Here is a 15,487-nt window from a genome sequence, read left to right on the forward strand (position 1 = left end):
CCAAAAATTAGTTACAAAGAATTGACCACAGAATTCAATACGACGCGAAATACATCTATTTCTCAATGCACAGTCCGCCGAATACTTATCAAATACAAGATTGGAGTCTACTCTGTCTTGAAGAAACCGCTCCTGCGTCCATATGAAAAACAAAGGAGAATAAAATGGTGTCGTGAAAGAAAGTATTGGACAATAGAACAATGGAAAAACATTATGTGGAGTGATCAGAGCAACTTTGAGCTTATCAATCGCAAACCTAACATAACAATCAAAAGAATGGCTTACGAAAAGTATTACACCAGGCACATTAGACCGACTGTACAAAGTGGAGGAGGCTCAATAGGAATCTAGTCATGCTTCAATTACAAAGGTGTTGGTATGTGTCAAACATACATCGGAAGAATCAACTCCAGAGTATACGTAGAAGTACTGGAAAACAACCTAATTCCATCAATTGTCCTGCTTATGCTCAATGATAAACAATGGAAACTTCAACAAGATGGCGTTACTGCACATACTGCATACTATACAAAGGAGTGGTTCAACGATAATAATATCAAGACAATACCGTGGCCTCCATACCCACCTGATTTGAACCCGATTGAAAACATTTGGGCTTGGATAAATCGTGAATTGGCAAAGGTTCAAATTTCCACACTTGGCCAGCTGAAGGATGTCTTTAAGGAGACCTGGTATAGGGTCCCAGAAGCAATGTGCAAAAATCTTGTCAATGCGGAGAAGAGTTCTTAGTCGTATTAAAGCAAAAGGCGGATACACAAAGTATTGATTGGTTCATAAATTACGTCTCCTAATGTATTGTGCGTCTAAATTTATGAATAGTTTTGTCTTATCTTTTTAATACCATGTAGTTGTACCTAATTATTACTTAGTATTTGTATTTTTTTTTTATAAATTTTTGTAAATTTTGTATTCTGTATGTATTTATCTAATAAATAGTAAAAAACTAAACCGAAATCTTTTTTCGTTATTGTTTTATCGCTAAAAAACTAAAAATTTCTATTCTCAAATATGAGTGCGTCTAAATTTATGAAAACCACTATATATACACACACACACACACACACACACACACACACACACACACACACACACACACACACACACACACACACACACACACACACACACACACACAAAAATAAATATATATATATATACATACATACATACATACATACATACATACATACATACATACATACATACATACATACATACATACATACATACATACATACATACATACATACATACATACATACATACATACATACATACATACATACATACATACATACATATATATATATATATATATATATATATATATATATATATATATATATATATATATATATATATTATATATATATATATATATATATATATATATATATATATATGAAGACAAATATATACACACACACACCAGAGGCATCGTGATAGGGTTAACATGGTAGACAAAGTAAAAAACCATCGAGTACATAATACGATTGAGGACCATCGAGTTAGTCATAAGGTTGCAGATATTTCAGAAAAATCGTTAAAAGGATGAGTCTGCTCTACGGTCTACCCAGTGCGTCACGCTGCATTATTATGATGTTTTTAGAATTGTAAACACCCCTCTTACTTATTATTTCAAACTTATGTTTTTTAATTATTTATTTCATTAACTATGCAACCAAGAAAACTTAAAAAAACACTTAGTTTGAAAAAAACATGCTTGTAGAATAATTAAAAGAAGGGAGCATACTAAATATAAAACTGATGAATGTATATTAAATAAATATTTACCAGCACCTAATTATCATCTGTCCTACCTAATAACATTAATTTTTTTCTATTGCAGATCTGGAATAGAAAAATTTGATGTTATTTTTTGAAAAACAGAATCAAATGTCCTTTTTTTGTTTTGTTTTGTTATTCTCCTCCTCAAGGCAGAGAAGGCTGCTACAGATGAGGAGGCTACTTAATAGTGGTTATAACCCTTTCTCAACTATAACTCCGAAACGCGAACCTTGACGAACAAGACCACTGCGTGAAGGAACATGTTGAGCGCGGTACTATCAGAGACATGGTGGGGATCGAACTCGGAACCTCTCGCTTTACCACTACACCACTACCGTTCTGCAGAACATCTTGGTTTTGTTTGTAAAAATATAACACAGTTGAAAAGTATTTGTTGAAGAGAAGAACATTGTTTTTTACCAAAAAATAATTTCACTGAGAAATGAAATATGGGGGCCGGGGCGAGTGGTTGGAGTTTGGAACTTTGGTGTGACGTAGTTTGCCAATCACCCTGTACATCTTTTGAAGTAAAATCAAGTTTGTCAGTAGGCATTTTTTTTGTTTTGTTTTACTTTGAAATTGTTTACAATATGGAATCTTGCAGTAGCCAGCTCTGATAAAACAATATTCGTGTCCATTACCCAATAGTTATGCAATTTTATGGCGTTTTAATATGAGCCTGAGTTAACATTTGATAATGATGAAATATTATTTAAAATTTCAGTGAGCAAAGAATATCTTTTTTACACTTATGAACTTGTTTACATTTTTGAATCTTTTCTTGTGTCTTATTAAAAATATATTTATGTTGTTCATCAAAGTATAAGTTACTGTAAGAAGTTTCTTTATTAACCTTTATTTTCCGCTGTAAACTTGATTTTGAAATTGAATACTCTTGTGCAGCTGCTCGTAGTGATAAACTGCCAGATTCGACAGCCATCACAGCAGCTTTTATTGTATGAGCATCAGGCTTTAACCGACTTGTCACTCGTTTTACTTTCTTGGCATCTGAAAAATTATTACTCATGTTACTCACTCCATTATTAAAAAAAAAATTATGCTCTTTTTAATTGCATTAACCAAAATCCAGATTAGGCTACAAATTTTAAATTTATTTTAATGAAAATAAAATAGTATCACAACCCTATAAAACTTATAATGTGATTAAATTTGATAAGACTAATAGTGAAGAACTTTATTTAAACTGAATTTAAAATACAAAAATGATTGGCATTAAAACAATACTTACTGTGAAAGATGTCTTCAGGACAAAGTAACAAAGAAATCCAATATAATAATAATTATTTTCTATGATAAAAAACACTTTACTATAAAGTAAACATTGAAATCTTATCATAAACATAAGCATAATTTTCTGTTCACTTGCTTTTTTACAAAAATATAGATTATAACAGTTAAAGTACAGTAAATTAAAAAAATGATAAAAATGAACAGTGTCCCATTTCACCCCAATTCTCCTGTCCCAAGTCATCCCATCACTAGTAGGTGTGAGTAAACCTTTATTTTATATAGTTCTCGTAGCCATATGCTAATCATATTTCTTCAGTAGTTAAATAAAACAATAGTGAATAATTAAAAACCATAAACATAAAAATATATGCAAACAACACATAAATTTTAATATTAATGATGTCTTCAAAATCCAGGAAAATTGTTAGATTTTTACATATTCGCAAATATCCGAAAAAAAAATACTTCTGAAACTTAAAAAACACAATAATATGAAGAAGCTATTGCAAACTTATAACATATATAAAAAACTTTTGCTTTATTAAATTTTTCACTGAGATATTGCCAAGTCCCATCTCACCCCATGTCCCTTCTCACCCCGTTCTCCCCTACGTGTAATTTTTACAACTGAATCTGGCAGCGTGTGTGCAGTAGAAACAAAGTTCGTGCTAGAAAATATTGACTAGGAGCATTTGATCATCTTTTTTGATTACCGTTTAAAAAATAAAGTGCTTCCAAAAGACAGATATGTAAATTCATTTATAAAAAAGAAAAATTTGATAAAATATCATCATTATCAAAAATTTGATAAAATATGTCCGGGAGAGGTCCAAAAATTCATCAAATGCTTTTTCTCTACCACTCACATTAATTTTTAGGAAATCTTTAGTTACTTGTCAAATGCCGATTCAATTTAGATCTGCTAACGTAACTCCATTTTCACATACAAGGCGATAAACGAAAAAAAAACGATAAAACTTTTTACAAAAAAAATTTACCTAATTTACAAAAAAAACCCGATAAAGCAGTAGCAACAAATTATCGCCCAGTTTCCCTCACTTCAGTTCCGTGCAAAATACTATAGTATCTTACTTAGTTGAATTGATTAGAAGGAATAGTCTGAAGTAAAAGTGAAAAATATTTTTATGATAACAGTTGTGTATAACAAATTTACTAGAAACTATTGGTTTTATAACATTATGCATAGAAAACGGTACACCGGTTAATGTTGTTTTGCAAGATTTTGCAAAAGCTTTTGATAACGTTGCGCATAAAAGACTGATATTAAAGTTAAAAGCATATGGAATCAATGGTCTTATTTTGAAATGAATCGAATCATTCCAAACAAAGAGACGACAAAGAATAGTTAAAGATGAAATTGTATCTAGCTGGGTCGACATTTTAGGTGGTGTGCCGCAAGGTTTAGTTATTGGTTCTTTCCTTTTTGTTATTTATATTAATGACTTACCTTTGATTATGAAAAACATCACAAAGTTATATGCAGATGATACTAAGATTTTAGCAAGTGTGGATTCTGATTTGTGTGTGAGAGAAATTAAAAATGACTCAGATAGAGCCTTTAAATGGACTGAAGATTGGCTATTAAAATTTAACATAAATAAATGTGGTGTCATGCGTTATGGTTCAAGTAAAAAAAGAGAATCTTGGTATTACTTTTAAATACAAATTTTTAATGAAAGGATCAAGTCAGCATGGCAATCGGTTAAGCAAATCAGATGCTTATCAGATTAAGCAAATCAGATGCTTATCAGATTAAGCAAATCAGATAGGTCGGTTAAGCAAATCAGATGCAAATCAGATAGGTCGTGTAAAAAAATCATTTGCAAGGTTTGACTGTAAACTTTTACATTTCCTTTATTTTACAATTATTCTTCCTCTATTAGAGTTTGCTATTTCAGATTGGTCTCCGAATCTGAAAGGATATTGTGATGCTATTGAAAGAGCGCAACATAGAGCGACAAAACTTGTACCTTTAATAAGTAACCTTACATATAAAGATGGACTTGTTTCTTTAGACTTGACCACTTTAAATGTAAGAAGAAAAATAGGTGACTTGATTCAATTATATAAATTTGTTCATGGTATTGAAAATATAGGATTCAACAAAAGCTTTTCATTTGTAAATAACAACTTGAGAGGTACCGTAAGATTGTGTGGCTTTGGCACTACGGGATGACTTTAGCCCAAGCAAAATTTTTTTTTAAAAATGGTTTAAAATCGATACCTCAAGGTATGCCGGTTATTGTTTAGTAGCAAATTGTGGGAAATTTATTACTTATTTAGTCTAACTTAGTTTACTTAACTCGATTTTTTATGATATTATTGTAAGTTGCACTTTAGAAGAAGCACCTAAAATCCGAATTTTTTTAGGTGCTTAACAGTTTATTACTTTTTTGCAATTGAGATTAAAAAAAAATAGGTTGTCTTTGGCCCACTACATAGGGTGACATTGGCCCGGGCTAAAGTCACCCCATGTATTAGAGTAAACCTTTCTTAGTGATCATTTATAGATATTATGGTAGTTACTATGTTGGAATGAAAAATTTTGTAGTAGTAATGCAATAGAAAATCAGTATAACAGTTTGTATTAGTAAATAGCGAAATTTGTTTAGTTCTTAGTTTAAATATGCCACAAAATTACAAGCCAAATCGTGGAAAAAGAAAATATGTTACTTATACTTTAGAACAGTTAGACAATGCATTAAAAGATTTAAAGAATGGTTTAATTACTCAGCAACAAGCAGCTTTAAAATATGATATACCAAGATCAACATTAAAAAATAAAATAAAACAGACATATCCTAAAAAGTATGGTGGTCAGCAAATATTTACATCAAAAAAAGAAGACAGGTTTAAGGCATATGCAATAAAATCATCTGAGTTTGGTTATCCTGTTGATAAATATGATTTAAGATACATAGTAAAATGGTATTTAGAGAAAAAAGGCATCGTTATACCTCAGTTCAAAAATAATTTTCCAGGTGGCGATTCGATTCGATCTTTTTTAAAAAAAAATCCAGAACTCACAGTAAGATTTGCAAGCAACATAAAGCGAAAGAGAGCAGAAATAAGAACGACTCTGATTGATAACTACTTTATAAATCTATCAAATGAAATAAGTAATATATCACCTGATAATATATGGAATTATGATGAAACCAATCTCAGTGATGATCCAGGTAAAAAAAAAATATTAACAAAGCGTGGATGTAAGTATCCGGAACGCATAATTAATTCTACAAAGACCTCGCTCTCTGTAATGTTTTGTGGCAATGCTAATGGTGAATTGCTACCACCTTATGTTGTTTACAAAGCTGAGTCGTTATGGAATACATGGATGGAACATGGGCCAGATCAAAAAGTGGTTGGTTTGACTCAACATGTTTTGAGGACTGGTTTTTCTCTTTACTTCTTCCAAGACTTAAGAAGGCTCAAGGAAGAAATGTCATTATAGGTGATAACGTATCTTCACATTTGAGCATTGCAGTACTGGATGCATGTCAAAGCAATAACATAGGATTTGTGGCATTACCAGCAAACTCTACACATCTCACGCAGCCATTAGATGTTGCCTACTTTAGACCTATGAAGATTAACTGGCGCAAAATATTATGTGAATGGAAGGAGAAAGGAAAAGGAAGGAGAGTTGCTTATCTTCCTAAAGATGAATTTCCTAGGCTTTTAGACCGTTTAATTACCAACTTAAATAAACATGGGAATGATAACCTTAGAGCTGGTTTTTGCAAAACTGGAACTTTTCCATTAGACAAGTCTCAAGTGTTTTCACGACTACCATGTTGTAATATAGGTTTAGACTCAAGTACTGATTTAGCAAGCCAATCATTTTTAGATCATTTATGTAAGTCACTGGATGATCCCTCAGATGGTTCTAAAAAACCAAAGCGACATAAAGTATGTGCTGTCCCAGGTAAAAGCTTATGTTCAACAGATATATCATCTTGTGTTATAAATGAAAATAATAGATTAAATTCAAATAATGTAGATACACCTATCAGTATTATAAATACAATTGAGACCAACAACATTGACTTTGCTGGCCCAAGTACAAATACTGGAACTACTGAGACTTCTAATCTAATTTTTGCGGATGTAAGTTTAGTCGTAGAAAGTCATACAGAATCTTTAGATCATTCAGCATTAGGCAAAAAGAACTTTCAAAATATTGATAAAACAAAAAATGTTTGTAAGAAGGAAAAATTGTTAAATCTTGTAGAGAATTGTTATGTAATTGTTAAATGCAATGGAGAGTTAAATCATGGACAGGTTTGTTTATTTATTTTGAATTATTTATATTTAGCTAATCAAGTAGCAAACTTTATAACTAATTATTTTAATAACTAATATTATTTAATGTAATAACTATGGAATAATTTTAAAGTAACTTTCGAATTTTTTTTTTCTGCAGTTGAAAAAATTAAGAAAAAATGGAGCAGAAATTACTATTATGAAAAAAAATGGACTTAACTGAAAATGGTCACTACCAGCAGTGCAACTATTTTTTTCCCCAGTCTGAATTAGTCGATTTTATTGAGGAACCAAAGAAAATTTCGAAAAGAGGAATTTATTCAGTTCCAGAACTTTTTCACTAAATTTTTTAAAACATTTATTTAGTCATTTTTATTTCCTTTATACCTAAACTGTTTTGTTTACTTGGTACCTATACTTGTTTAGTTTGTACCTATATTTTATTTACTGTATACAAGAACTCTGTTACTAAATCTTTTTTTGTCACTTTATTTTTGTAAATTTATTTTCTTTGCCTAAATATTGTTGTTTTTATTGTTGTTTTGCTTCCTTTAGTCCCTTTTTACAGGGTTGGGCCAAAGTCACCCTAACACACAGGGCGACTTTGGCCCACCATTTAAACCACCCAAAAGATACTTCAGGTAAATAATTTTCAAATGGGAGACAGATAGTTCTAACTGTACTTTCTATGTACTTCTAACAGTACTTAGTGTTTGAGGAAATAACTTTTGTGGTTTTCATGCAATAGACATTAAGGTGCAAAATGGGCTAAAGCCACCCAATCTTACGGTAACTGTTTTAAATATTACAAAGAATTTGCCAGAATTCCATCAAGAGAATATTTCTTTTTCAATAGAATTGCGAATCTGTGGAGCTCACTTTCAAATGAAGTCGTAACAGCACAATCGGTTGATAATTTTAAAGTCATTCTTGATTGCTGGTTGAGGAGCAATCAAGCATAAAAGCTGTCAAAGTGTGCATGAAAACACACTCACTGGCTTTGCCAGCACAGTAAAAATTTACTATTACTACTACTATTACATCTTTTCAAGAAAGTATTTATTTTTAACTGAAATACTTAGGATGCCAAAGTGATTATAAATAAATATCACTTTGGCATCCTACTGTTGCGTTGCTTTTTAATCATAAATTTCTTTATTACTTGTTTTGTAAAAAGTTATATTAAAAACTAATTATTGCAATTAAAAAATGCTTGTAAGTAAATCTTCAATTTATATGTATAAGCAGCTATTATTGATTTTTCTCTCCCTGGTTTCTACTTATCTTATCGTCCTGGTTACTGATTCTCATCTTCCCGGCTATTGGTTGACTCTCATCTCCCTGGTTCCATAATATAGAAGATATTGATGACACTTAAAATTGTATTTCCATTCCTATATTGAAATTTTTAATCCTTAAGTTGGGTAAAAGTATAGTTGAGGGGTAAAATAATCCTTTTTTTAAATTTCGTTAATCAATCCATTTAATATTCAAATATAATCAAATCCATTTAATAATTTTTGTAAGAATCAGGCAAATTTCTGAAACTATGGAAGAGACCCCTTTAATTTGCTTGAATTTTTTAATATATTGACCATAATATAGAGAAAATATGTTTAGTAAAAAAAAAAAAAAAAAACCGGAAATGTGAATTTAAAGTTTTGATATTTTTGAAAAGTTTTAAATAATTCAATAGTAAATGTTGAATTAACTAAAAGTTTAATGTTTTGAAAAACTTATGTGTTTGGGAAACTGGGTTTGATTTTGTAATAAACAATGCGTACGTACGCAGAGGGGGTGGGGTGTTTGAATGTTTACAGGTGCGTACAAAGAGGGAGGGGATCCTAAATTAGTGGTTTTACTGCGTACGTCTCAAAAATATTCGATCCCTGGCCAATAATTCTAAAGGTCTGGAATTCAGACGATACAGAAACATGGCATTGAGCAGAAGACGCATAACCGTGGCAGACACAAAAAGGGTAGACTATTAAAAAGGCATATTTGGCATAATTGTTAGGTTTTTTTTACAAGTTTTTTTTGCGTAAATGTCTTTATTATTTAAAAACCAAGGAGGGAAAGCTATAACCCTAAGCCCCGCAGATTTAGGAGCTACTATTATAAAATGATGCTTTTATTGGTATGGTTTTTTTTTGTTACTCTGATACAAAAAATTCTCACCTGCTCAAGAATTACCTTCATGAATCATGAATCGTGTTTTCTATATTTAAAAAAGACAAAAAATGGTTCTACATGTGTCTGTTATAAACTTTGAAACCATTTAAACGAAGTGCCCCTAACCATTTTCATTGAAAAGACAGTAGTGCAATTTTTTTAGACTACAAGCAAGATCGATCCAAAGAGATCTCAAAGGAGGGAGGGTGTGTGCGACGTATATTCTTCTACGAATACTTCCTTTAATGATTTTTTGACAACTTCTAATAATTTACTTTCTCCCCATGACTTATTCCTAGATTTATCAATTGAAGAGTTTGAAAGAGCCTTCAAATCTCTAAAAAGACACAAAGCAATCGGTGCCGATGGAATAAACGGTAACATAATTATAGATTGCTTTGAAAGTTTGAAAAATATTCTATTTAAAGTTTTTAACACATCTATACAACAAGGGGTTTTCCCTGACCTATTAAAAATTGCTAAAGTTATCCCGATTTATAAAGACGGTGAAAAATCAAACGTCAATAATTATCGCCCTATTTCTATCCTTCCTACGTTTTCAAAAATTTTAGAAAAAATCATCTTTGAAAAGACATACAACTACCTGATTTCAAATAATTTACTATATAAAAATCAATTCGGCTTTAAAAAAAATAGTTCAACTGAACAAGCCATTATTCAGTTTACACGTGAAGTCTCAAATTCTTTTGCTAAATCACAATATACACTTGGTGTTTTTGTCGATTTATCAAAGGCTTTTGATACAGTCAATCATGATATCCTACTTAAAAAACTTGAGTTCTACGGAATAACTGGTAAATTGATCAAATGGTATAAAAGCTACTTGTCAAATAGAAAGCAATTCGTCTACCACGGAGAAGATATGCTTCCTATTGATTTTCAAAATAAAACATTAATTGAAATAAAATGTGGTGTTCCACAGGGTTCTATACTTGGTCCACTTCTCTTTTTAGTATACATCAACGATCTAAATAAGGCCTCGAACCTTATGAGCATCATGTTTGCAGACGATACAAATTTATTTTTATCAAACAAAGACATTAACAAACTTTTTTTAAATATGAACGAAGAACTTATAAAAATTTCGACTTGGTTTAAATGCAACAAACTAACCTTAAATATTGACAAAACAAAGTGGATCCTTTTCCACTCCTCAACAAAAAAGCGTTTTTTGCCCAATGATTTACCAAAACTCTATATTGATGAAGTAGAAATAAAAAAAGATTCCGTTTTAAAATTCCTAGGTATTTATCTTGACGAAAATATGACATGGAAAACTCATATTGATTATATATCAACAAAAGTTGCGAAAAGTATTGGAATCCTCTATAAGGCCAGAAATTATTTAAATAAAAATAATTTAAAACAACTATACTACTCATTTATTCATAGCTATATAAACTATGCAAATATTGCCTGGGGAAGTACAGGTAAAAGTAAATTGCAATGTCTTTACCGCCATCAGAAACATGCAATGCGAATAATACATTTTTTAAATCGTTTTTCAAATACAAAACCTTTATTCAAAGAAATGAATGTATTAAACGTATTTGAACTTAATTTGTATAATACTTTATGTTTTACGTTTTGTTGTATGAACAACCCTTTATTACATGTTTTTAAAGATCTATTTACCTTTAAAGAAAAGAATAAATATAGTTTGCGAAATAAAAACTATTTAAAAGAACCCTTTTGTCAAACAAAGTTTAATCAATTTTGTATAGATTATCGAGCACCTTATCTCTGGAATAAAATTGTCCAGCCTAATTTTGATTCATCTATCTCTTTTTCTGTTTTTAAAAACAAATTAAAGAATATTATTTTCGCAACGGATAATATATTGAAATATTTTTGAGATGTTATTTTAACGATTTATTATTTGAAATGTTTTGGATTGTTATTTTGTCATAATCTACTTGTATTACTTTATATTATATTTATATTGTAATTTTTATATGGTTCTGGCGACAAGATCGTTGTGATCTTCTTCCAGATTCCAAGTTTATATATTTATATATTACATGTAAATTACGACATGTAAATAATGTAAACTAAAATTAAAAAAAAAAAAAAAAAAAAAAAAAATATATCTCTTTTTTCCGAGTAAGGCCTAGAAAAAAGATTTAAGCGACTAAGATCTTTTAAAAATAATGGACTTTGTTAACCGACTGCCAACTACAGATCGAATTTTGCTGACTCTAGTGACCAAATTTGCCGACTAATTTTGAATATAATTTTTCTTGCGAGGTTAAATACCCCCCTGCGCCCCTCCCTTCGGGACGGCTCTGACTACTAGAACAATTCGTTAGACTAATTCGGTCCATTAATAAAGCCGATTTTTGACTGTTATAGCTAAGGCTAGCATCCACTAGCATCCACTTGCACTAGGATAAAAAAAGTTTACAAATAAACAAAGTTCTTTTTTTCCTAACAATTTTTCACTAAAAGTTTATAAACAAACAAAATTCTTTTTTTCCTAACAATTAGGAATTTTTTTGGAAAAAATTTCTTTTCATAAGTTGTGGCAGACGCCGGGTATCCGGTAGTTACTATATAACTACTCAGGGTCTCAGTTGTAAAAAGTTCTTACCTATTGGAGAAAGCGGTTGTAACATCAATTGTAAGTGCTTTCTCGGCGTGTCAAAAAACGCACAATTAAAATAAATAAAAAATAACACTGTTAATTGCAACTGTTATACACTGTCATTCTTTAGTAAAGTGATTTTATTTAAAAAAAATGCATTGCACGATGAATTTTTGATGATATTTATGGTGGTAATAACGACGACTATGATAATGATGATAACACTGACGATGATAATGTTAACGATTGTCATCATTATCATCATTACAATGATTCCTCGTAATGATTATCATTATTATTATCATGTCAACTTACTCAATGTATAAATACATTATCTGTTTATATACATAATATGTATATAAACAGATAATGTATTTATACATTGAGTAAGTTGACATGATAATAATAATGATAATCATTACGAGGAATCATTGTAATGATGATAATGATGACAATCGTTAACATTATCATCGTCAGTGTTATCATCATTATATGTAACATCAGTGTATATGTAACATATACAATATAGAAAGTGTTGTTTGATCCCAATGTATTTGTCATTTTGCTCATTAGCACAATTCGTGCTAACACTTACTTATATAATAGTCTTTCAAATATAAATTGGTAACAAATTTTTCAAAAGTTTATTAAAGTTTTAAATAATATTGGCAATAAAGATTATTTTTTAATCAAAGTTATTTTTTATTTTTATATCATGTTTCCATTAATCTATAGATTTTAACACAAATTTGATTTCCTAACTCTATTGTAACAAAGCAAACAACCCTCATACAATTATTGTATAAACTTATATAACCTTTAGTGTACAAAGTTAATCAGATCTAGAATCTTTTTTTAATCATAATTTAATTAAATGAATTAAAAATATTTCTAAAAAATTTTCAAAAAGTTGTATGAAAGCTAACCAGGCAAAGCTAAAGTAATAAGGCATGTGAAAACTAATCATTCATTGTAAAGTTGCCTCATTTTTCTATTCTACAAGTACTATAATGGTGCTATAAAGCATACGATTTTCTTTAGTTTTTCTTCAAAAAAATTTAATTTTTATACAACACGCTGTTACATCTTTTCCCAGTAAATAACTCTTTATTCTCAAAAAAAAAACTTTACACACATTTTACAAGTTATTTTGCTTTTTAAACATGTTTTTCACTCCTGACTTTAAAGGCTGCAACTTTGTTTTTGAGTTATTTTTTGCACATATTTGTAAATAACATAATAATAAACAAATATTTAATATGTAAATAAAAACCTAAACTTGACTTAAACCTTAATATAGTTGAAGTGTTTAAAAAAAAAGTTTTATTGAAATAAAGATCAAATTATGTCAAAATAATTTGTTAATGTATCATCCATTTTACATTTTTTGATATATTTTTCAAGTTTTATGGGTCTATGAAAAAGCTACACCCCACAATTAAATTAATCTTAGATTAGTCACTATATAATGACAAGAATAGTCATATACTAAAAACTCTGTACAGGAAACTAACAGATAAAATGAGTTTTCTATAATATAACTTCAACCACCCGTACAATTTTAAGATTACATTATATATAGCCAAGTAATCATTTATATTATAATGAGAAGATCTTTTAACTTTAGCATGAACTTCTTTTTTATTCATTGAAGAAAGTAGTCAGATATATAATAGATAAATTTACTGAAGCACCGTCTCAATTTACTAGATTTTTAAAACTCAGTTGCACTCAGATATATAATAAATAAATTTACTTGAGCTCAGTCTTAATTTACTAAAACTCTAAAGCTCATTTGCAGGTAATGAATAAACCTGAGTCATATCAATTTCTGTTTCTTACAGTGATACAGGAAGTGACCTTTACCTTGCACATATTTTCATTAGCACCTGCAACTACCAGTTATAATATAGCCTCAATATGAGATATTTTAATATATTTGGCCATAAACTATTCATGCTTAGTCTTAGGTATTTCTTGTTTTTTAAATAAGTTTTCATATAAAATCTTACATTTTATTACATTAAAATAGTTACTCGATTTATTTTGCCTCTGCTGTTATATTATATGTAATACATATATTATTTTTATATAATTGATATAATGATAAAAGTACAACATTAAGGTATTACTCAGATTACTCTAATTTATTGTTCCAATTGCAATGGTAATAATAGTTTTTGGACAGTTTGAAAATTTTTGTTTTTTAAAAGGCATGACTTTTATAAACTAAATTATTAGTTAAAAAAAAATTAAAAAGTTTACGTAGGTCTGACAATACCTTACAAGCTATGTATAAAGATCTATACATCTGTGTAACATTTTATAAATAGAGACATAGTTGCCTTTCTCTAATATTTTCAATAATGTAACTAAAGATTTAGACTTGCTTAAAATGCAAGTTTTTTATAATATTATTTATCTGTGTTCTTACCATTAAAAATTGAAATAAAACCATATCAAGCTTATTTTATGTGCAATTGCTGTAAATGTTTTTTTTTCAAAAGTATGTCTTGTTGGGTCTCAAATGAAGCAAAATTATATAAATTAAAAAAAAAAAAAATTGTCATTTTTGAATAAAATATTATTTTAGATTTTACTGCTTAGAAAATGACATTTGTCAACTAAAAATAAAAAATATGCATTTTTACAAAGTTTTTTAGTTATAATTTTTTATCAATGTTTTTCTATAAAATAATTAATTTTTTAGAAGTTTTTATAATATATATATATATATATATATATATATATATATATATTTATATATATATATATATATATATACATATATATATATATATATATATATATATAGATATTTATATATATATATATATATATATATATAATTGTATATATATATATATATAATTGTATATATATATATAAATATACACACACATATATATATATATATATATATATATATATATATATATATATATATATATATATATATATAATTGTATATATATATATATATATATATATATATATATATATATATATATATATATATATATATATATATATATATATATAATTGTATATATATATATATAAATATACATATATATATATATGTATATATATATATATATATATATATATATATATATATATATATATATATATATATATATATATATATATATATATAATATGTGTTATATGATAAGATAACATTGTGTTTACAAGTTTTCTGAATAAAAAATATTTTCAGGGGTGCCTTAAGACAGATGCTATTCTAGGAAAATAATTTGGACAGTGGTACCCTCATGCCATAACGAAATTTGCAGTATCTAGTCATTTTTTTTGTGCTGAAAAAACAATATTTGCCAGAAAAAAAAAGAAAAAAAGTTT

At 28.5% G+C, this 15,487-nt stretch overlaps 1 protein-coding gene across 1 annotated transcript; it reads left to right on the forward strand.

Moving 5' to 3' along the window:
• The first annotated feature begins 4,107 nt into the window (after positions 1–4,107).
• On the forward strand, positions 4,108–7,867 carry LOC136081944 (uncharacterized). Its single transcript, XM_065800395.1, has 2 exons — positions 4,108–7,365; positions 7,508–7,867. The coding sequence occupies exons 1-2, from the start codon at positions 6,406–6,408 to the stop codon at positions 7,568–7,570; spliced, it is 1,023 nt and encodes a 340-aa protein (XP_065656467.1). The 5' UTR covers positions 4,108–6,405; the 3' UTR covers positions 7,571–7,867.
• The last annotated feature ends 7,620 nt before the right edge of the window (positions 7,868–15,487 follow it).

The sequence above is a fragment of the Hydra vulgaris genome, chromosome 06, assembly GCF_038396675.1.
Source record: "Hydra vulgaris chromosome 06, alternate assembly HydraT2T_AEP".
In the NCBI taxonomy this organism is placed as follows: domain Eukaryota; kingdom Metazoa; phylum Cnidaria; class Hydrozoa; order Anthoathecata; family Hydridae; genus Hydra; species Hydra vulgaris.